General features: G+C 51.3%; 1 protein-coding gene across 1 annotated transcript in view; it reads left to right on the top strand.

The window, feature by feature from the left end:
• The window catches only part of LOC146788763 (uncharacterized), a 357517-nt gene extending 338873 nt beyond the window's left edge, over window positions 1–18644 (top strand). The window contains exon 11 of the mRNA XM_085629932.1: window positions 18343–18644. Coding sequence (XP_085486058.1) covers window positions 18343–18366 — 24 coding nt within the window. The 3' untranslated portion in view covers window positions 18367–18644. The remainder of the gene's footprint in view (window positions 1–18342) is intronic.
• The last annotated feature ends 4955 nt before the right edge of the window (window positions 18645–23599 follow it).

Raw genomic sequence — 23599 nt, 5'->3', positions numbered from 1 at the left:
CTCCCATGACTAGGGTTCAAGTCCTGCCAATGCTGTCCATGTGACCTAAGAGGGTGAATTTTAATTGTGCAGGGTCGGGCCTGGTTTGTGCCCGGTTGGGGGCCCGCCTGGGTCTTCCGGGTGCTGTGGGCTTTGGGGTCCTTTTTGGACTCTCCTTGTCGTGTTCGGGTCTGCGGCTGTGCCGCTCCCTCCTCTTCATGCTCCCTGTCTTGGCGGTTGGTTCTTGCCCCCCTTTTTCTGTTGGACCAGGTGCTATGGCTCAGTGGTTTGTCTTGTGCCTGTGGTTGTATGGGTTCTCGCAGGACATGGGTTCGTGGCACGCACATGCTGTCTGTGTCATGAGTTGGCACACTGTCATTCTCTTATGAGGTTGTCTGACTTGGTTGGGGCCTTCCTCGTATGGTGTTTTGGGTTCTCGCTTCGGCGGCTGGTGTACTCCGCCTGGTACGTTTCGGTGCCTTTCGCATGTCCCCTGCACTCGGTCTCCACGCGTTTTCGTGTGACGTTCCTTGCAGTCTTGATGCCTGGCTGTTTTTCTCCTTCCGGTTGGTCTCGGTGCCTCTGGTCCTTCCTTGGTTCGGTTTGCCCGGCCTCTTCCCGCTTCTGTCCTGGTACGGCTGGGAGGTATTGGTGCTGCTATGGACTACTGCGTCTCCTGCAGGGGCCTGGGTTCGGTTTCTTAGTCGCAGAAGCTGATCCTGTTGAGTCCCCTCTGCCGTTCATCTGTTTGTGGTTGTTACGTTGTAGGCCGTTTTGTTTGTTGACGACGCACTTCTGCTGTTCTGCTCTCCGATTCCCGTATGGGTTGTCGTGAGCTTTTTTGTTCTGGGCTGGGTCTGTGGTTTTCACTCTGGGTGATTTTCCAGTCCGACATCTGTTTGCCGTTCCTTGGTTGCTCTGGGGTTTTTCCCTGCCTTGCTGACCCTGCCTTGTGCTCCCGGGTGTTTGCTGGGTTCGCCCCTGTTTGTGGCTGCCTGTGTGACGGTGTTCTTCTGGGTCCCTTTGGTGCTGTTTGCTCCCTTTGGGTCTCCGGTGTTGGCTCTTCGGCCTTCTCATTCCTTCTTCTGCCGGAGTTTCTGATTCGCCCTGCCCTTCTGCCCTTCTCGCCTTTGGTGGGTGCTCGTTTTGGCGACTCGCTTGGTCCCTGTGTGGGGCGGGCTGGGTCCGTGGCGCAGCCTTTCCCTGCCTTCTGTGCGTGGGTGGTCTTGTGGGTTCTCCGCTTTCTGCAGTGGCCTGGTTGTGTCCCCTTGGTGGCCAGGTCTCTTCGGATTCGTTTCTGTCACCTTCCTGGGTCTGTTTCTTCCCTTGTTCCTGCCTGGGTTCTCTCCTTGGGGTCGCGGTCCCTTCCGGGGGGTCCTTTGTGTGACTGGGGTTTATTTACCCTTCTGTTTCTCTTCTGCGCCCCTTTTTCCTTTCTTGCGGCACTTGCCAGTTTGCTTACGTCTGGTTCCGCTGCCCCGTTCCTTTTGTGGTTTCGGCTCTCTCGCGAGTGGTGTTCTCCCTTGCGGGGTTGCTGTGTTTGTCATTCGGCTTCTCCCTTTCTGCTGTGCCTTTTTTGTCGGGTCGCTGTGGTGGGGTTGCCCTCTGTCAGTTCGGTTTCCCTTTTTTTTAAGGGGGGTTTTTTGTTGCCCTCTTTCGGGATGTCCGTTGGCCGGTGTTGGCCGGCTTGATCTCTGGGCTCTGTTTTCTGTGGGTCTGGTCCGGAGCTTTTCTCTGTCCCGTTTGGGCCTTTGCTTCCGGCATGGTTCCTGCCAGCGCTTCGTGTCTCTGGGGTCCGGGTTTTTGTCCTTCCCGGTGTCTTTAGGTCCCGGGCTGGTTCTTCCTGCTCGTGGTTGTCTCTCCCCTGGGTGGTCTTTCCGCTCGTTCTGGCCTGTTGGGTTTGGCCCTCGTTCGTGGGCATTCCCTTCTGGTCTGTTGGTTTCTTGTGAGTTTCCATGAAGCCGTTTGGCTTTGGTATGTGCTCACTGTGTTAGTCATGTGGCGAGGAAGACTAACGAGGAGGTAATGCCCCGATTACTTACCGGTAATCTTCATTACTCCGAGTATAGTCTTCCTCGCCACATGAGTTCCCATCCCTCCCTCCCTGTCTGGCTATCGGCTTCATGTTGTGCTTGGTAGTTTCAGGCTGATGGGTTGGGCAGGCCCGCCTCTTATAGGGGTCATGGGTGTAATGGGGCGGCCATATTGGGAAGGGATGGGAGGCATGGGATGCTGATTTTTTTGCTTTGGAGGGTTCTGTTGTGGAGCTGAAGCTCACTGTGTTAGTCATGTGGCGAGGAAGACTATACTCGGAGTAATGAAGATTACCGGTAAGTAATCTGGGCATTAATACTGTGGGGCGGGAAATCCTGCCTGGGGAGTCCTCTTTCAGAGTTAGCTCTTCCTCCAGGACTTGGAGGGGGGGGGGGGGGTCCATCAGCACCGACCTCCACATCGACTGCACAGACTGCTAGGCAACAAGGGAGCCAAGGCAGAGCTCAGGAGCAGCTCTTCGGACCTTTTACAGACCAGAGAGTTATACTGCCCGGTCTTTCCTCCTGTCTCCATTCTTTGCTTTCACTCACCCACTCTCTTTTATGCGACTCTACTTCTGCTTCCTGCCCTCCTCTTGTTCTCTGAGCTTGCCCCACTTCTGTCACTCCCTTCTACTCTGTCACCGTAGTTTTTTATTCCCAGACCTTTCATTTGTATTAGTGACCGCACCCTCATCCGCTCCACTCAACACGCATGCACAGACGTCACCCAAGGATAACACTGACACATTTGTTATGGGTGAAGAACTGCTGCAGGTTTATTTCATACAACATAAGTATGACGATAGAGTGGGTTTTCTTACGGGCGATCCAGGGCAAGCAGCCCCTCGCTGCTCCGCCCGCCTTACGAGCCAGCACGCACGGTGGGTCGATGCCCGACAGCGCGGGACATACTTTTCAGATCCTCCTTTGGATCACGTGATCTAATACTCCCGCCCCCTTTTCACGGGGGGCGGAGCGTGTTATGGCACACCCCCGGTTGGTCAGGCCCCCCAACCGCCCGAAGGACTAACGGGGCGCCGTCGCGGTCTTCCCAGAACCTCCTTCGGCTCCCGGACCTTGGCTCGGGCACCCTTACTGTGCCGGACAGGGGTACCCTTACTGTACCGACTGTCGCAGAGGTACCCTTACTGTACCCTTCTGCCTCCAGATCGCCCTGTAACTCCGCCACAGCTCTAGGGAGGCTCCCGTCGCTGCCAGAGCCCCCCCTTCCTCCCTTTGCTGTTATAGGCGCCCTGCCCAGCGAGCTAGCTTTAGTGGGCTAAATTATGGATCCTGTTCTGAAACCCGTACACAATGGCAATAATTTGCAACCGACAACCGGGCTTCCCCAGATCCAGCCAAACCAGTCTTAGCCCATGCAGGCCTGGAGCCGGCATGCCCCCTCAGGCAAGTACCCCCATACTATCAAAACTCCCCGTGGATTTTGACTGAAGTGACCCGAAACCTAAAACGGGCGTTGGTCTAATGTTACCTTTGCATGGCTGAAGAACAATACCTGTGACAGGCCACTCATGCCAGGAAGTGCCTGCGGGTGGAGGGAAGAGTTGACAAAGCTGTCAGGGGGTGTCAATGCGAGTGAAGTTAAAGATGACAAGCCCGCTCTACCTCCTCTTTCCTTGGTTATCTGAGTCTAGCATTAGTCGGAGTGTGCCATCACCTTCCGACAGTCACCACCCTATGTGAAGCCATGCCCTCCCAAACTTCTGCTAGCATACCAGGGAGCAGACAAGGCAGCGTGCCCCGGGGGGGAACCAAAGCATAAATACCTCTCTATGTTGAATACTGGGAAAGCCAATAGTTCTCCTGCTATTTTGTAGCCCAAATATGTTTCCCAGGAGTCTCTCCCAATCATATGGACCAGGTCGCCCCTGTTGGAAGGCCACTTCCACAACCTGCATAGCTGCCAGCCAGTGCTGGAGGGCGGGAGAAGGTGCCCGTTGCCGTTACTCACATCAATGGTACCTGTTTCGTCGAATTGAAGGACGGGCTACTAAGTGAGCTTACCAGGCTCCGCCCTTGACCCCGAGGTTAGACACCCCGGCCTCTAACCCATGCTTGGCCATGCCTTAGTTAAAACACCTCTGAAAAGCAGGACAACAGGCTAGCCACCAACATTGCCTTCTGAATGTCCCTGACACTGCGGCAGACACGCGCATAACTGAAGCAACCGGCACCCTGCCATAAGAGTATCAATTTAGCCCTTAATGACTGCAAACGCGCTCTTGCGGCTATCCGTATTGGTGCTCCCTCCCAACAGGCCGCCCTAACCAGGCAACCCGCACTCTCCTGGCACTGGCACACTCCCGCCCCAGCTGCCCTAGAGTGCCTGTTCGAATGTAGCCACAACCTTACGTTTTATCACAGGCAAAACCAGGGTATGAAGACTCAGCTGACTCTCCTGCTGAGTGCCCGTTGCACCATCGCAAGTATGTCTTTTGCCTATTCGGTGTCTGGCTGCAAAGATAGCTGACATTGTCAGCCCCAGTCACGGGTGAAAATAGAAGTTTTACAGCTGCTGGTGCCATCGACGATACACGTAGCCTGATGGAACAGAATGCAATTCCCTTCCTCCTGTTGGGCACAAACCCACAACCAATTTATCACCATGGTTCAATCTATGTCCCTAATAGATATCAATAGATAATAGATATAGAGATATCATCTATGAGAGATCTATGTTACCTAATGGCACTACTCTGCAGCCTGCACCATTCTGCCAGTGCCGAAAAGACCTTTTGTCATGCTGCCTGGCCTAGTCTTTCTGGCCCTGCTCTATACGCGCCCACTTCGGCCCTAAGGCAAACAATTCGCCAGTGACCTAGCTTAGCCGAGCGTGCCGCAGTGTTCTGCCTCCTCATCCATCGCAACCAATTATGAATCCCCTCATCTGGCCCTGCAGCACGCAGGACTAGGACTCAACGCGTCACACCAGGACTCAGTCACAACCCCTGGAGCGGACGTGCTCCCCCCAACCTACTGATCCACAGACCGCTTGCACACTGCTCACAGTATGGCTGAGAAGTGAGGCGGTTGATTAAAAAACCCTTTTAGATAAACATGAGGCAGGTGCATGGTCCCGTTGCATGGCGGCCTGCCAGTGAGACAAACCTCCAATCCCCGATAAGTAACACTACCAGCCTACGCTACCATTTTTGCCTGGCATTCCTTCATGCCCAGATAAACCAAGCGATGATTGCTCTCCTCCGCCACTTGACCTGACCACACTTCGAAGGACAAACACAGCAAGAAGACGCGGCCTGTGACCTGCCCCAAAACTCTACGGAATCAACCCATGATCATAATGCTGGGCGAGCTCGCCACCAACAACAGTCACGGCCTGCCAACCCCACCAGTCTTTAGTACCCTTTTGCTCAAGAATTGGGATGGGGGCAGGGAGGGGCAGTCCTGTCTGGAGCTGTGTGTATTGGAGGACATGCGCTCCAAATTCATAAAAGATGCAAGTGTGAACTGGTCGCGGATAGCGTTGATAAAGCCTGCTAAAGTCCACTCTGCGCAACCCGCTGGCCCATGGTTTCCATTGAACGGAGTTGGCAACCGACCCCAACGCACCGGATGCGGAACACTGGATTACAGCTCTGATCGAACAGATGCCCCTTGCATCCGACATCAACCATACCCTCTTGGCTGAAAGCTGCTCCATGCTTCTGATCCATCGGCACCCCCAGCCAGCTAACCCTGATAAAATCCGCTCGTGACCCGGAGTAAACCATGCGATGGGAGCACCAAAGCCACTAGTACAACGTTAACTCTAGAACCAGGCTCCACCACAAGAGCCCTTCAAAAGCCATGTGGCCTAAACATTCACCCCGTGAGGCGGTTGCGAATGGACTGCGAACTCCTAGGCATTCTCTGCCAATGTCAAAAGTGGAGTTCAGGTTGGTTAAGGTCTGCAACTGAGCCTGCCCGAACCCCCTACAAGTCAGGAAAAGAGAGTACACCTTACCGCGAACTCCTACTGACCCCCTAGGTCGCTAGCCAGCGCCTCAGGGCCTATCCCAGAGGCAGTGTAAATATACTATTATCCAAACGCACACCCGTAGTACCCAACTCGGCCCCACAGCAGCGACCGCATACACCACTCTGCCAGTTGGCACCAGACTTCAACCTGTCTTGAGCCCTGTTGCCGCGGTGCGCCTCCTGCAGGCATGTAAGGGGCAAGAAAATCAAGCACAACCATTGTTCCTGCAATATGTATAACATAATGACCCGAAAAGTGAAGTCCACTACTACTCAACGGAAAATAATGACTGGCGAGCCTCCCTCATAACCCCTGTTGCGCGATCCACACTGCGACGTGGTGACCCCGGGACCTTGTTAACGGCGTGACGTCCCTGCACCCTCCAAAATCGCGCTGCATCGCCTGCCCAGTTCCAACCGTCCCTGGCCTACCAGCGCTGACGTGCCCTCTTATCTTTTCGTTTAGTTGCCAGGCTTCCCTTTCACCAATCCTACTGATGTCATCAAAACTAGCAACACCTCAAGATACATGGATGTAAATTGATATGACGCTAGCATGCAGGTAACCAAACATCCCAAAATTCCATCCGCACGCTCATCCCTGCTCTATAATTCCACTCATGATTGTAAACTACGTATACATTCACGGAAACTGGGCGATCTGACAAACACATCGCCGGCTCTTGTGAAGGGAAGGGGACATCAGAAAAACCTTTCGTTATAACGCTAATGTATCCAGCCTATCCACTGCACACCACATAATAATTATGCTTTAATAAAGTATTTTCAAGTTTATGGTAGTGCTGCACGACCAGAAAGGTATCGAGTGTTTGTGCGCTTTACCTGCGCACCCACTAACGCTACACCAAGGACACACTCCTTTCTTCTTAGGCACGGGGAGAATAAGTGATTTTCCCAGGATCACTGCATATTGATAAGGCGCTGAGACTTCGGGCCTGGTTCTCCCCAGCATATCGTAATGGGCCATGCACTGGCTAGTTGTGTATGGAAAGCAGAAGTTTCAGTAGCTAAAGTTTGAAATCTGTTATTTTCTGCCCGATAAACCAGTTTCATTGGGTATCCCTAGAAAATTATACTTAGTTGCCGGAAATAATTTGGTTTGTATCCTGCACTATGCTGGTTATGATTAATGTAATGCGACACGCCCCTACAAGTGTTGTAGAACTCACGCACTCTCGCGGTAAGCGGCGATGGTGGCGCCCTGTGCACGAATGTTGTTGGCGCCCCCCCAATACCGCCTCCCCCACAGATTCTCACTAGCCCCTTTTAATAGTTGACCAAGTTTCTATAACCACACTCTCAGATGCATTGAATTAGTTATATAGCGCCACTCCTACCAGTGTAAGGTGTCCGAGAACTTTGCATCTCACATAAAAAACCGCCGCGCCAATCAGTCATATGCATGTGAATCTGTGTATCGGAAATGTAACCTGAGCCAAAGGACTCAAAGTGTAGGAGACTTATGTCATCCCTACTGGCAGGCAGTATAGTTCAAGGCTGCTCGGTATGGAGGAGCACAAGCCCAGTCGATTTCTCGCCAACTTAACCCTATTTGCAACATCGATCACGGTTCTAATAATGTATGCTTAGCGGTCTGTATGCAGCTCTTGTATGAGCGTTCATAGCTCACTGTTGACTATTAGAGCTTTCCGATATACATTGCAAGTAACAACAGGATGCCTCTTTTGAACACAGTAACCTGCTGACCTATTTACATCATACGCACTCTGAAATCTACTTGGCACACGTTCTTTGCAGCGGTCATATTAACCCTCTGCACTAACTACACCGAAGTCAAAAACAAAAACCTCCACTATACCAATTCCTGATCTCTCTCCAGGAGGATAACGAACCATACGAGTTATCTTGACATTTTCTCACAAACCACTAACAAAACCACACCCTGCAAAAAATTGACAGGGCAATCAAAGGTGGCTGTCGATCCCATGACACCCCCAACTATCGTCCCTGCCTATGAAGTCTCCTGCAGCCCCCACCTGAGCCAGAGGGCCTAGGAGACACGCCTCTCTGCCCCAGGCCGCACAGTGAGCCACGGGCCCCACGGCACTCTCGCGGCGTCCCTTCCCGGGCCCCCTTGGGCCCAAGGTGCTGCCACACCACCATCTCCATTCCGGTCAATTCCGAAGCCTTATCGGTAAACATCACCTACCAGAATGTGGCATAACCTGTCTCGGCTACGATGGCAGGGAGTTGGTCTTACAATACAGCCGCCGAAAGGGCAGTGTTATGTATGGGACCAATCCGGAGTGGAAATTAAGTAAAAGATGGCTGCCTAAATAGTTGTTACGACCTGAAAAATAATTGGCAGCAGTGGGATCCAGAACCCTGCCTTTAAAGAAACTGAAGCCCTAACCCTGCGGCTTAGGTTGCCAGGCCACTTTCCTGTCCCAAATAGCATCCCTTGTACACTCTGTGGCCCAATTTTGACTCTGGCTAATTTGAGATGCGCGATTGCCTAGTCATGTAATTTGCTGTTCGCAGACGATAAAATGTAGACCCATGCGCGAAAAAGGAATACTGTAGTCCGTCTGCATGTTAGAGGTGGTGGTAAATAACTCCAGAAAAACCGCGCCCGCCCCAAATCCAAGACATCAAAGCACCTAACGGCATCTTTCAAATGCCCTCACAATCAGTCTCCGCAATAGTCTATGGACGCACCAACAACAATAAATAGATCCGTAAATTATAGTTGGGCAAGTTAGTGCAACAGAGGGAAAGTTAACATACTGCATTTCGTTAATTGGCTTCGCCTTTTTGTCAGTGTAACATACACCGGCCCCGCAAGGCATGGATCGCAGAGGGGGTGCGGGAGGGGGGAGTAGTCGGGGGAGTGATCGTCGGTCGAGCAAGCTTTGATCATAATGATTTACCGCCACAGCACCGTAGTTACTACCTCGGAGCCCGACCCTGCCAAAACCATGAATCACCACCCTAGCATGCCCACTTGATGGCTGACTGCGTGGGAGTGAGGACTCTGCTCGCTACTGCTGCTGCTGTTGCCCGGGCAGCCTCCCCCACCATACCGCGAGAAATAACCACGCCTGCTTCCCTGCATCGCGCTCAGCGCCCAAAGCAGCGACGTCAGTGAGCCCGCCTCCGGCCGTCTCCCGACCACGGCAAATACTTGGCTGCCCAACAACAGTACCCAATTCTTTCTGTACGGTCGCATGTGCCTCCGCACTCACCCCTCATCGCAAACCAACCAACCAGGACAACCACAAGCTGACAATAACGGAGAGGGCGGGGTGTACGTTCACTCGAAAGCCCTGTGCCCTCGATGTCCACAGAGCATGGCCCGACTCAACCAGACGGGCAAACCAGGGGGCGAAGAAATTACCTCCATTTTTAAACAACTTGCGATGCACGTTATGACTAGCGATGGGCATAACTAATTAGGTAAGAGGAAATGCTGCACCAAATTACAAAGTGATCGAATGAGAGAAAAACAGAACGGTCACGAGCATAGCGAGTTAGTCAAAGCTCTAAACCAGGCGTCAGACCAATCGGTAACATTACCACTGAGCCGAATCCACTTAAACAATGTGGCGGCGGCCGTGCATCCACGTAGGTGCACCACAGCCCGCCCGCAATCCAAACTTTAACGCCATGCCTTCTCTCGGCGCAACAAGACCCAAAAGAACTTCCCTGCCCACCAAAACACACCGCGCATGCCGACGACCCCCTGGCCCGGGAACATGCAGCCCGAAGGGGTGCGCTGCAAACACCGCAGATCAAGCGGGGGGGGGGGAGAAACCGCAACCGCTGGTGGACGCGAGACAACCGAGGAGCAGCGACCGCAGCGTGTCCGGCGAGACGGCGTCAGGAGCCTCATTAGCTACGATCAATCTCGCGCGGGAAGGAGCGAACAGGAAGCAGAGGGCGAACTGCAGGGGGCGGGAGGCATAAGTAGGCCTAGCCCCGCCCGCCCAGTGGCCCGCCTCCCCCGGCAGGGCCAATGGTTGGGGGGCCTCCCCTCCCAAGGCACGGCATCCTGAGATAGGTGGAACCGGGGGGGAGGCTCCGACGGGCGGCCACTAGAAGGCTGACCTGCTAATGTCCCCCTGCGTGGGACGCGGCCAGCGGCATTCTCTCTGCCCCTCCCTCGTGTTCTCACTCCCTTGAATCTGTCTCCCTCTCTCCTTTCCTGCCCTCTCTCTTTGTCTAACATTTCCCTCATGTGATCTCCCTTCTCCTTTTGTCTCTCTTCTCCTCGCTTTCCACCCTCCCGCGGTTACCTCTCTCGCTGTCTCTCCTCCAATTGTCTCTACTTCCTTCTAAATCATCACCTTCCCTCCTTTCTTCCTCTTTGCACTCTCCCACCGCCCTATGGCTCTTCTCTCTCTCCTTACCCTCTCCCACTCTCACCCTCTTTCTTTTGGCCCTCCTTTCTCCCTTTGCGCCTCTTTTCTCCTCTAGTTCTCACTTTCTAGCCTACGTCATGTTGCATTGTGGGACTCGTAGTGTCACTTCAAGTTTTAGTTTAAATGTGAAAAACGATGTTGTGTAAAAAAACACCCTGCTAAGAACCAGCCGAGGTGTCCAATATGAGCCACCCTCTTGCCAGCTGTGACCACTGAAGCAGCTCCGTGAGATGGGTTGGCTCCTTACCTTTGAGTTGGTGACCCCCCCCCCCCCCCTTTCACAAAAGATGGCCGTGAGAGCAGCTCTGACGATCTACTGCTCGCCTGGACATGATCATCAGACGAGTTTCAACCGCTGGGAATTGAGGGGCTGGCAAGGAGCATAGAGCCCGTATAGGGGACCCTTGCAGAGCCTGTCACGCAACTGGAATAAATCATCACGCAACACCATTTTGTTTGGAAAAGTCTGCGTCAGGTTTATTCCATGCAGCGTATGCCAACGTGGTGGGTTAACTTATGGGCGATCCAAGGGCAGGCAGCGGTGAGTGACCCATGCTGCCCTGCCCGCCTGAAGCGCCTGTCCATTCATGCTGCCAGTTATGAGGGGATCCTTGCTTGAATGAACCACTGGTCCACCACTTTACTCACGCCCTTTTAACGGCGGAGGGTTGGAAGGCAAGCCCCTGGTTATTCAGGCTTACTACCACCCAAAGGACTAGCGGGCGCTGACGATTTTTCCTCCAGGGTCCTGCCGTAAGGGCTCCTGGGGTTTGGCCCCGGCACCCCTATTGTGCCCCTGAAGTTACCCTTCTGTACCCTTCCGCCTCTGGATCGACCTGTAACTCTGCCTGCAACACAAATGAAAACATTTAAAGAGTTCTACCTAGTCGTGCTGACCAGCCGACGCGCCGACACGCCGGGTATGCGGTAAGGCGGGAGACGGCGTGTCCATCCAGAGCCAAAGAGGGCGCCGTATGTGCAGGGGCACTATAAGTACCCTTGGCCCTACCATCCGCATGCTGGAAATGATGCGCATTGCTTGCCAAACTTGGGGACTCCTCCCTGGGGTCCCCTCGGCCTGAGGGGGGTGGCGGCATGCCTAATGAGGCACTAAGGTGGCTGCCCTCTTGAGGTGGCCCACTGCGCGAGCCGCAGGCAGCCTCCTTCTGGGTGGGAGAGCAGCATCCAACCTCCCCAGTGGCAGCATGGAGAATGCGCCTGACCTAGAGTGCCTGCTTCTAGGCACTGCCATCAAACGCAAAAGAAAGAGCAGAGCCTGGGAGGGGGAGGGCAGAGTTATAGCAAATATGGCCGCGCTGTGATCAGCCTAAACCCGCAGAACCCCGGCTCGCTCCAGAACACCCATGGGGTGGAGAGGGAAGGACAGAGGGTGGGTGTGGTGAGGAAGCTTGCATTCTTGTCACCGCATGGGGTGGAGCAAAAATGAGAATACTGGGCGGGTTGACAAGCTGCTGAATGTTGTGGCGACAGGTTACTTCTGTGGGCTTCTAGGCACTGGAGGGATGTGCGTGCTTTGAGATGTGTAGATAGATGTGATGCCAGATGCGCTCGGTTCCTGATTCGTAGAAGTGTAAAGGACCGAGGGCTGTCTGCAGAGTTGTACCCAGTGATTTCGGCTGAGCGCACTCCCACTGAGAGGGATTGCGGCCGCGAGCATGAAATGAAATGAGGCCACACATGCGTTTCATCGCCTGCGAACCACCAGCCTTCAGAAGTCGATATTTTGCACTTTATTATAAATGCATTATAGGGTGCAAAATACCAACCTTTGCATTTTTAAACGGTGCACATAGCTAGTGGAAACCTTTTCCTAGGGGTCCGGGCCCTGAGCGGGAGCCAGCTTACCTGGAGGTCGAACTCCTGGTAGCCCAAGCTAGAGGCGCAGGCCTGGGTCGAGCACTTATAACAGAGGGAACAAGGGGCATATTTACAAGCTGGCGATAATAAATTATCGCCGCTTTAACGGCCGTTTTTGGCCGAATAGCGGCGATAATTTTATCGCCTAATTAGCAAGGCCACGCTAACGCGTGAAACCTTGCTTTAACGTCAGGATTCCTAACGCCCAGCTTTGCATCTCTGAGATGCAAAGTGGGCGTTCCTGACCTGACATGAGAGGAGAAATTTCGCTAAGCGACATTTCTCCTATCAAGCCCCACGCTATGAAGCATAGCGGCAAGAAAAGTAGCGATAACCCCTGTTATCGTAGTGATAACAATACATAACAGGAAGGAACAAGGGCTATTTAAGACAGGTCCAGCATACGTAGCCCGGGCATAAATCTAAAAATACAAAGGTATGCTGTTCCTAAGAAGGCTATTAATGATTATGGAGATGTATAAGTCAGGAGGAGATTTCTCCTTAAGGAAAAAGACCCTCACACATCCGGCAAACGAGCTGTCATATATAGTCAGCATGTGGCACAGATGTCATGTTTCATCATAAGGTCTGCTCCGAATCGGGGCGGCGCTGCAATCCCCGATTGGCGACCTTCGTGGCGCCTTTTAGTGGAGATCTTTATTCCTTTAATTGCCGGAAGGTGAGTGCAGGTGAGGGCCCTAAGGTGAAGTGTGTGTAGGACAGAGTGTGTTAAAAATAAGTAGTGGAGATCCTAAGTAACACATTTTAATGAGGGAGGTCCCACTCTTAATTAAAAACAATAACGTGCGTAATCTTACAGTGAAGGTGTCTGAATTACGCTCTAGTGAATAGTGGTCAACATGTTTCTTGCAAAGGTCAAACTAACCGCAATTCTTCAGGACCAGAAAGTTCACACACTTATTGGTAGTGATAGCAACTGATAAAGCACTTACCACTGATACAGCACCCTAATAAGTGGTTACTTATAAAAATATGATAATTGCGCCCTGTGGTGCAAGGCTTCAGGTTCCAACGAGAAGGCGCTTCAGTGTCAGTATCCAGGTGCTATAGCCACTGGCACTGAGATCACTTTCATCAGACCTCTCTTGGGAGTCCTTCCTGACCCATGTCCTTCTGTGTTTGGTGGATGACAACATTTCCAAAATAAACCTCTTGGCGTTACAGCGATGGGTGGCATGAGAGCAATTGTCAGAAAATAAAATGGCCTGAGACACAGCTAAGGTTGATAGAAGAAGTTGAAAAGAACTTGAGGAAAATGTTGCAAATTGCAAAAATGTTTAACTTGTGTTAAAGCAGGGTCAAAAAAATAGGATATGAGGAATATCAACCCTATTGATCAGGTGATCTGGTCCCAATGGGATCTTTAATCCTATCAATCGGGAGATCTGGGCCCAGTAGGGTCTTCAAACCTATTGATCATGTGATCTGGTCCCAATGGGATCTTAAATCCTATCAATCGGGTGATCTGGGCCCAGTAGGGTCTTCAAACCTATTGATCATGTGATCTGGTCCCAATGGGATCTTTAATCCTATTGATCGGGTGATCTGGGCCCAGTAGGATCTTCAAACCTATTGATCGGGTGATCTGGGCGCAAAGGGAGTAGTAACCCTGGCATTATCCGTGTGCTCATTTATCCACTGTAGGGGCCTGTGTTCGACCTCATAGTCACAGGTTCAAATCCCGGCGGGTCCACTCAGCCTTTCATCCATCTGAGGTCGATAAAATGAGTACCATTGAGTTGGGTAACAATAAGCATCTGTTATTCAGCATCAAGATACCCCATCAGGGGTGAACTTGCACTTTACAAATACACGTGTTATGTTATTCAGGTGACCTGCCTCCAAATGGGGCCTCACGATGTACAAGCTGAGAGGGATAAGACTCTATCAACCCCTCCCCCCCCGCTTATCCCCAGGACGCACACTCTAAGTGGAGCTCTGATTTTAAGGAAACCCGGCTTGACTTGGACGGGGCAGGAGGTAAAAGGGGAAATTGATCCACATCTGAATCAAAGGATCCAAAAATGAATTTTAAACATAATGCGATCAATAGAACGCTTTTTTTGTTGGGTAAAAAAAAAAAAAAAAAAGCATTTGCAATGCAATATGTCTCGCATTTGCGTGAGTCTGAGCTATGGGCTTTGTAAATGACAATGCCTTTTATTTATGTTTTGGTTTTTAAAACATAAATAAAAGGCATTGTCTTTTACAATCCCAATAGCTTAAACTTGCGTAAATGCAAAGCTTATTGTATTGCAAATGCTTGTTTGAAGGAGACATAAAAAAAAAAAGAAACCGAGCGCGGTGGCACTGAAGAGGGCGGAGAGCTCCGTATTAAAGTTTTACAAAATAAAAAAATAAACAGAGCTCGGTGTCCCTAAAGTGGATGCCGCGCTAATCATACAATTTCGAGCGCATAACGCTGCATTAGAAAATCGCCCGCCATTGTCTCCATCACTTTAAATAAACAAAATAGTGCTCATCCCCTTATAATGCAGACCGTGTAGCAAGCCAAATAAAAGGTCAAGTCCTTATGGGACGTAGCAAATGGAGACAAGGCGGTACCAACAAGCCTATTTCCGAATCAGAAGCCAGCATTTAGGAAGGACACTGACACAAGCTAATGACAAATGTGGGCGGAGAGTGGGCGGGTCTTCCACTGCATACCCTAACACAGCATGCCTCTCAGCGAGCAGCGCATGCGTGCTGTCGCTAGGCTTGACCTAAAGACCCATGCCCAATTTGGAAGTATTTGACCACAGGATACACATACTGTATTGGACCCCGACCTGCTGCGTGCACACAGAGCTGCCATTTGCAGGAACACCTGGTTTTAATGTTTACTTACACCTCCCGAGTCAACTTGGTGACTGCAAGTGATACTTGGGAGTTCATACCACTCTATCCTCTCCCTGGGTGAGACGCAGTAAAAACACATGCCGGCTCCAGACACAGAGCCAAGTGTCACAGAATTAACGCCAGGTGAAAAGCAATTTGTTCCTCCTGTTCGGTGTGTTTCAAACCAACCGCTAGCCTTGCAGTAAAAGGAAAACAACATTCGCCTTCACGCAGAGTTCACTTTTGTTTCGGAAACAAAAGCCCAATGAAACACAAATTTCCAACAAACGCCTGGCAAATGAAAACTTTAAAGCCGGATTTGAAACGGCACACACAAAGGAAGATAAAATACAAGGACAGCAACGGCACAGAAAACGCTGGTTAAACAATTCAGCAGGCTAGGTCCCTGGGAATGAAGCCTGCTGATACCCCCTGAAAGGGAGCACTGTACAGTTATGTCATCTCAAGAGAGGCCTAATGTGAAAAAAATCTAGGGAACGCAGTCCGATAGATCTAACACATTTCAGAAGTACAAGTGTCATGACTACGTTCAGCACAATTCGAAACAACATTGGTGTGACAGGGAGGGGGGAGACAAGGTAGAAAGGAAACCTTTAAACATTTTTAGAAGGTCAGCATTCTTTCGTGCCCAGGAAATGCGGGTCTTTTATCACCTAGCCTAGACGCTGTTAAAACAAGCGTGGTGTGCGTGCACTGCAAGGAATGTGAGGTATGCAGCTGGCATCCGGCTGCGCTGCTGCTTGCTCCCGAGCTCCCTAGGCAAGGGGAGAGAGAAGGCGGGATATGCACCGCCTTTGGCCAATTGCGTGCTGTCTTTCTAAGAAAGACGCATGCAAAGGCCAATAGCGTGTGAGCAAAAAAAAAAAGTGTGGTCCGAGTTGAAAGTCCTTACTAGAAGCCTCGCAGAGCAACGCATGCACGCTGGCTCAGGCAAGACCTAAAAACTACTAATTGTTTCACTCAGCAGGTGGCAGAGTGGAGATAAATCTTGTTTAATGTCTACCTGCTTTCTCAGGATGAGACCTGCAGAGTTAGATGAGTCCTCTGCGGCGTGACATCCCTCTGTCACGGGGGCTGCAGGGTTAGTAGATGAGTCCTCTGCGGCGTGACATCCCTCTGTCACGGGGGCTGCAGGGTTAGTAGATGAGTCCACTGCGGCGTGAGGTCACTGACATGGGGGCTGCAGGGTTAGTAGATGAGTCCTCTGCGGCGTGACAACACTCTGACATGGGGGCTGCAGGGTTAGTAGATGAGTCCACTGCGGCGTGACAACACTCTGACATGGGGGCTGCAGGGTTAGTAGATGAGTCCTCTGCGACGTGACATCCCTCTGTCACGGGGGCTGCAGGGTTAGTAGATGAGGCCTCTGCGACGTGACATCCCTCTGTCACGGGGGCTGCAGGGTTAGTAGATGAGTCCTCTGCGGCGTGACATCCCTCTGTCACGGGGGCTGCAGGGTTTGCGGTTTCAAGCTACCTGTGGCTGGAAGGGCGGTGGCGGTGCTGGTGATTAGGTGACCTGAGGGTAACAAGTCGAAACTCCATTGACTTGGAATGTTGGCACAGTAAAAGGATTGTAACGCACAAGTAGATTTTGCTTTGCCTGTTTTCACTTTGTAAAATACTAAGATGCATTTAACTTGAATTCTGAAAAATGTAAATACGTATCTTTGTAGCTAGTTTGCTGCATAGAAGCTGGGTATTATTTTCTTTGCCTCTGGCTCCAATTAACACAATGGTGCATTCTGGGAGTTGTAGTCTTCCTTTGCTTCAATAAACTAATGACTTTAGTAATAATAATTTATCGGTGGAAAGCCCCTGGCAGGACACACAATGTCTGAGGCAGAAACGCTCTTGTGAACCTACTAGTCAGAGGCTAGTATTAAAGAAATTACGTCTGCGATTTACTGATATCCATGTACCAGCGCCAGGACACCCTCACGGGTGATAGGACGCTTTACAAATACACAACACGTATGATTACGCTAGAGAAGGAATGAGCACACATGGAGCACTGCACTGACACATTCCAAAGAGCTGGGCAATGATTGAATGGGCATGGAGTCTGAAGACTTACATTTCCGAGTAGAAGTGATTAGAACCATTGATTAGGCATGGACGTCAATCTTTTCAATGCTTTAAGTTTGAGATCGTCAGAAAAAGGTCTGAATAACAAATGGACAAGAAGCATTAAACCTGCAACAACACACCTGCCCTCATGAAGTACCCTTGTCCCTCTCTGACCGGCTTCTGGCTGTCTCACACATCTGTCCTCTCTGAGTGCCCCTGGCCTCCTCTGGCAGGCTTGTGGTAGTCTCACACATCTGCCCTAATGAAGTTCCCTTGTCTCCCTCTGACCGGCTTGTGGCTGTCTCACACATCTGCCTTCTCTAAGTGCCCATCCCTCTTTGTCCTGCTGTGGCTGTCTCACACATCTGCCCTCATGAAGTACCCTTGTCTCCCTCTGTCCGGCTGTCTTACACATCTGCCCTCTCAAAGCATCCTCATTCCTCTCTGGCCGGCCTGTGGGTGTCTCACACATCTTCCCTCTTTAGGTGCCCCCGTCCCTCTCTGACCAGCTTGTGGATGTCTCACACATCTGCCCTCTCTAGGTGCCCCCGTCCCTCTCTGACCAGCTTGTGGATGTCTCACACATCTGCCCTAATGAAGTACCCTTGTCTCCCTCTGTCCGGCTTCTGTCTGTCTCACACATCTGCCCTCTCGAAGCATCCTTGTCCCTCTCTGGCTGGCCTGTGGATGTCTCACACATCTGCCCTCCTCGGGTGGAAGGAACGGAGCAGCGAGCAGCCCGGGGTGAGGAAGGGTACCATATCCTCCGCAGAGGGAGAGAGAGGTCTTGCCACGAGGAGCGCCAGTAGAGGAGTGATCCAGTCGAGTGGCAGACTCCTGACCTCAGCCAATAACCCAAGTGGTGGCAAGCGGCCGCTGCCTTGCTCTTCCCACCCGACTGAGGTACCTGCAGTGGTTGGAGCTTTGAGGTAGTGTGGCACAGAAGCATGACTGGCGGAGAGATCAATGCGTGGCAACACTGCTGCACCATCGTTACTCTGCCCCCCAGCAAGAGGTGGTAGGAACCAGGAGGAACAGGCACAGTATCATCTGAACCCAGGGCTCAACGGTGACCTCTCTTTTTTTCTCTTTCCGCAGGTTGGTTCAGAGCCAGGAGTATGAGGATGTGCCGGAGGAGCTGCCGTGATGGGTTCATGGGGGTCTCTCCAGACACCCCCTTTGGTTTGCTTTCATAACAAGAATTTTAGTTTTAGGAATTCCTGGCTGTGCATTTATTTTGTTGTGGTGAATTTTCTGTTCTCTTCTCTTTGTAGAAGTGGCATCCTGTGCTTTGAATCTGGTGCGAAGTGTGCCTTTTTATTGTTTCAACTCCTCTTCCGTGTGTGTCGTCTCTTGTCAGAGGTGCGATGGTCTCACCCCGGTTCAACTTCACCTGTGAATAAAGGGGCATACTTATGAGCCCCCTGTACCATCACTTTGTGTTCCGGCGGCACAAGCTACAAAATCATATCTGAGGCCACGCAGAGCCACTTTACGTGGCTTTGAAAGACCTCATAGATATGGAGTAAGGCAGCGCAAATTGCCCTCATTTATGGGGTTTTAGTGAAGGGAAGTGCAACAGGTCACCTTGCTGTGCTGCCATAGGCCAAAGGGAAAGAGGAGGAATGCACCGTATTGATCTAATGTGATTCATTCGTGTCCTTTACTCCAGCGCTGGAGCAGTTTCGGCAGCTTAGCGCCAACCATGGTGCAAGAGTGCCAGTGTTGTCTGCAGGATTGTGCAGGAAGGTGCACCTTCCTACTCAAAACATACTTGAGGCGTTTGCCTCTTTCTGTGTGTGCTGCAGAATGCAGCACATACGAAAATAGAAAACTAGGAGAAATAAAGTTATTTCTCCTCGTTATGCCTTACCTCGGGAGGCGTAAGGTGTTTGTGCATTCCCAGGTTTAAATGGTTTTGTAAATCTGGGGTAGCATAAAAATCCATGTGTTGCATGGGAACACCCACCACAATGCCTATGGAATGCCTTCCGAGTAAGGATATGCAGTGAATTGCCCTGCCTTGCCTTCCTCCATACATATGAGGCCGTTCAAAGCCACGCGGAGTGGCTTTGCATGACCTGATAGATATGATTTTGTAGTTTGCTCTGCCGGAGCATCACAAAGTGATTTTACAGAGGCACAAGAGGCTCGTAAATATACCCCCTAGTTGGTGCCCCGGACTCTCCCCTTGACTAACTTGTGTGATCCTGGGCAAATCGTTTTATTACAGCGTGCTAACAGGTGCATCAAAGTTACCTGTGAGCACGCTGAAGTGGGAAGTTTTAGAACAGTATTTCTTCATTCGTAATACAAAGCCATTTTGTAGATGTTGAGGACACATTAAAATACAGTCAGAAGGCCAGGCCCAGAAGCTCCAGAGTTTGGGACCGCTGCGTCACCCTTATAGTACAGGTTCCATTCTAATTTACGTGAGGAATTTATAATCTTGATTTGTCCTTGTGTAGGAAAGTAGGATCGGCTTTCATGGTTACCCCTCCTTTTTGCTGGTGTCATACTGTTTTTCTAACTAGTCTGAGATCCTGCTAATCAGGACCCCATTCACTGTGCTTCCTCCTTAAATTGGCTATGTTGAGTAACTTGGTACATTCCTAATTGGCTGCTGGTGTACTCTTAAGTCCCTAGTATATGGTACTAAGGTGCCTAGGTACACCAGGGCCCCCCCATGGGCTGCAGCATCTACTATGCCTCCGACAAGGGGCCCTCCATACCCTGACTACAGGCCTGCCATTGCAGCCTGTGAGTTGGTGCATGCACCTCTCATGAAAGATATGTCTCCTTATATCTAACACTGCGCTTAAAGCCCCCAAGTCATCCCTCTAGTAGGCCTTTCAGTCCAAAAGACAGAGTGCTTGGTTCGAAGTGTGAGGGTGCCCCTGCATGAGCAGGACACCCCTACAACCTTCGGAGTCTAGTCTCCAAGGTTGTAAGTGTATCAGTCATTACAATACATAATCAATCAATCAGAACATTTGTAAAGCACGCTACATACCCACGAGGGTCTCAAGGCACTGGGGGGGTGAGAAGCTGCTACTACTCGAATAGCTAGGTCTTGAGTAGTCTTCTGAAGGTTAGTAGGTCCTGGGTCAAGAATGAGGATGGGGAGAGTGTTTCAGGTCTTGGCGGCGAGGTGGGAGAGCGATCTGCCACCGGAGGTCGCTCTTTGGATGCGGGGGACGGTGGCAAGGGCGAGGTCCGCGGAGCTGGCGGTTGGGGGTGTAGAAGGTGAGTCATCTGTTGAGGTATGTTGGTCCGGTGTCGTGGAGTGCCTTGTGTTCTTGGGTGAGGAACTTGAAGGTTATCCTCTTGTTGACGGGAAGCCAGTGCAGATCTCAGGTGAGGTGTGATGTGGCTGCGGCGAGGGATGCCGAGGATCAAGCATGCAGAGGCGTTCTGAATGCATTGTAGGTGTTTCAGGAGTTTGGCCAAGGGCGTTTCCATAGTCCAACCTGCTGCTGACGAGGGCTTGGGTGACTGTTCTTCTTGTTTCGGTGGGGATCCACCTGTAGATCTTGCGGAGCATGCGGAGGGTGTTGAAGCAGGAGGATGAGACGCCGTTGACCTGCTTTGTCATGGAGAGGGTGGAGTCGAGGATGAACCCCAGGTTGCGTGTGTGCTCGGTGGGTGTTAGTGCTGTTTCCAGTGCAGTTGGCCACCAGGAGTCATCCCAGGCGAAGGGGGTGGAGCTGAGGATGAGGACCTCTGTCTTGTCCGAGTTTAGCTTCAGGCGGCAGTTCTTCATCCACTCGGCAACGGCTTTCATTCCTTTGTGGAGGTTGGTTTTGGCGGTGAGGGGGTCCTTGGTGAGGGAGAGGATCAGCTGGGTGTTGTCGGCATAGGAGATGTTGAAGTTGTGCAGTCGCGCGATATGGGCGAGTGGTGCCATGTAGATGTTGAATAATGTCGGGCTGAACCTTGGGGTGCGCCGCAGATGATCTCGGTGGCTTCGGAGTGGAAAGGGGGTGGCGGACTCTCTGGGTTCTGCCGGAGAGGAAGGAGGTGGCCCAGTCCAGAGCCTTGTCTCGGATCCCGGCGTCGTGGAGGCGTGTGTGTAGCGTGTGGTGGCAGACCGTGTAGAAGGTAGCTGACGGGTCCAGAAGGCTGAGGGCCGCGGTTTCACCGTTCTGCAGCAGGGCCCTGATGTCATCGGTGGCGGCGATGAGGGCAGTTTCGGTGCTTGTGGTTGCTGCGGAACCTAGACTGGGACGAGTCCAGGATGCTGTTCTCCTCGGGGTAGCGGGTCAGTTGTCTGACGGTCTTGTCAATGACCTTTGCCGGGAACGGGAGCAGGGAGATGGGTCGGAAGTTCTTGAGGTCCTTAGGGTCGGCCTTGGGTTTTTTTGAGTACGGCGTTGATCTCGGCGTGCTTCCAGCTCTCCGGGAAGGTCGCTGTCTCGAAGGAGATGTTGATGGCTTTCCAGAGATGGGGTGCGATGGTGGTGCTGGCTTTATTGAAGATGTGATGTGGGCATGGGTCTGACAGAGAGCCAGAGTGTATGGTGTTCATGATTTTGATGTTGTCGTGGTGCGTCATTACGCAATGTCAATCTCTAAACTGGCTGAAACCCAGTCATGTTTGCTATCAAACATGTGTGGGGGTATGATTCCATGCACTGTAAATCTCCTCCAGGAGGCCCTCAGTGCCCGTTACTGACCGCATCGTACTTCGCCTTTGGAAATAAGACTGTAACCGGCGAAGACCCCGTCTGCTCCGGATCTCTTCGTTATGCAAGCCCGCAGCAGCGTCAGTGTCCATGCTCCATACAGGTCCCTTCCAGGTCCTGTGAACATCCAGATGGAGTCTTCCCGGTAACAGTCTTGGTTCCAAAGGCAATGTGTGATGCGGTCTGCATGACTCGGACCTGGAAGGGACCTATGTGGAGCATGGACACTGACGATGCAGCAGGCTTGCATAACGAAGAGATGAGGAACAGACGGGGTCTTCCCCGGTTACAGTCTTATTTCCAAAGGCGAAGTACGATGCGGTCAGTGCCGGGCACTGAGGGCCTCCCGGAGGAGCTTTACAGTGCATGGAATCACACCTCCCACACTGTTTACAGTGTGAGGTATGATTCCAACATGTGTGATATCAAACATGACCGGGTTTGTCTGTCAGTTTACAGATGGTCATCGCGTTATGATGCATGGCCACTCCATATATCGTAATGGCTGCTTCATCGACAACGCAGGAGCATGGACTCTGAGGGTTGCAGGGGTGTCGTGGTCATGCAGGTGCACCCTCACACTTAGAACTGAGCACCCTGCCTTTAAGACTGAAAGGCTTACTAGAGGGGTGACTTAGGGGTTTTAAGTGCAATAAGATCAGATATAAGGCAACGTATATCTTTTGTGAGAGGTGCAAGCGCCAACTTGAACAGGTTGCTATGGCAGACCTGTAGTCAGAATTTGGAGGGTCCCATATGGGTGGCATAATACATGCTGCAGCCCATGGGGGCCCCTGGTGTACCTTGGCACCTTAGTACCATGTACTAGGGACTTAATAGAGTACACCAGCAGCCAATTAGGAATGTACCAAGTTGCTCACCATAGCCAATTCAGGGAGGAAGCACAGTGACTGGGGTCCTAACCAATCAGCAGAATCCCAGTCAGACAAACAGTAGAACACCAGCGAAAAGTGGTGGTGACCATGAAAGCAATTCATACTTTCCTACATTATCTAAATTGGATTCCTGTGATGCTCTGTTTTTGAACATGCAGCCAAGGATTGTCTGCAAGCTGCAGATGTGCGGAATGCAGCAGCTTGTCTGCTTTTGGGGGTCACAAGATACTCATCAGCCTCTCAGGCTTTTGTCAAGCTGTACTAGTTGCCCGTTTAAAAGCACATCAAATTCTAGGCCGTCTGTATAGCTTTTAAAGCCCTGCATAACTCAGGCCCTGAATACCTTGAACTAAAGTTTACCTGGTACACCCCCTCTAGAGAGCTTCAATCTTCTACAGCCAAGTACATCATCGTTTCCAAGTTTGAATAAGCTTTCTGGGAAGGCAGAAGTTTCATAACCTGTCAGGGCAAACTATGGAGCTCTCTTCCTCTTGATCTGAAGGAAAGCTCTAATCTTTTCTCCAGAAAAGCATAAAAAACTTGGCTTTTTGCTAACTAGCCTGATTCTTTGTCAAGGTCTTCGAAAAGTAGCAGCGTCAAGACGCCCCCAGGCAATTGAATGCTTTATAATATACATTTCAGTAAATTTTATTTCATAAATATACATTTCATAAATACACATTTCATTTCATTCTATTTCGTTTCATAAATCTACATTTCATTTCATAAACATTTATTTCATTTCTGCTAGAGATGTGCTGACCAGTCATATGG

The sequence above is a fragment of the Triturus cristatus genome, chromosome 10 (genome assembly GCF_964204655.1).
Source record: "Triturus cristatus chromosome 10, aTriCri1.1, whole genome shotgun sequence".
In the NCBI taxonomy this organism is placed as follows: domain Eukaryota; kingdom Metazoa; phylum Chordata; class Amphibia; order Caudata; family Salamandridae; genus Triturus; species Triturus cristatus.
This window is presented reverse-complemented; position numbering and strand designations above follow the sequence as displayed.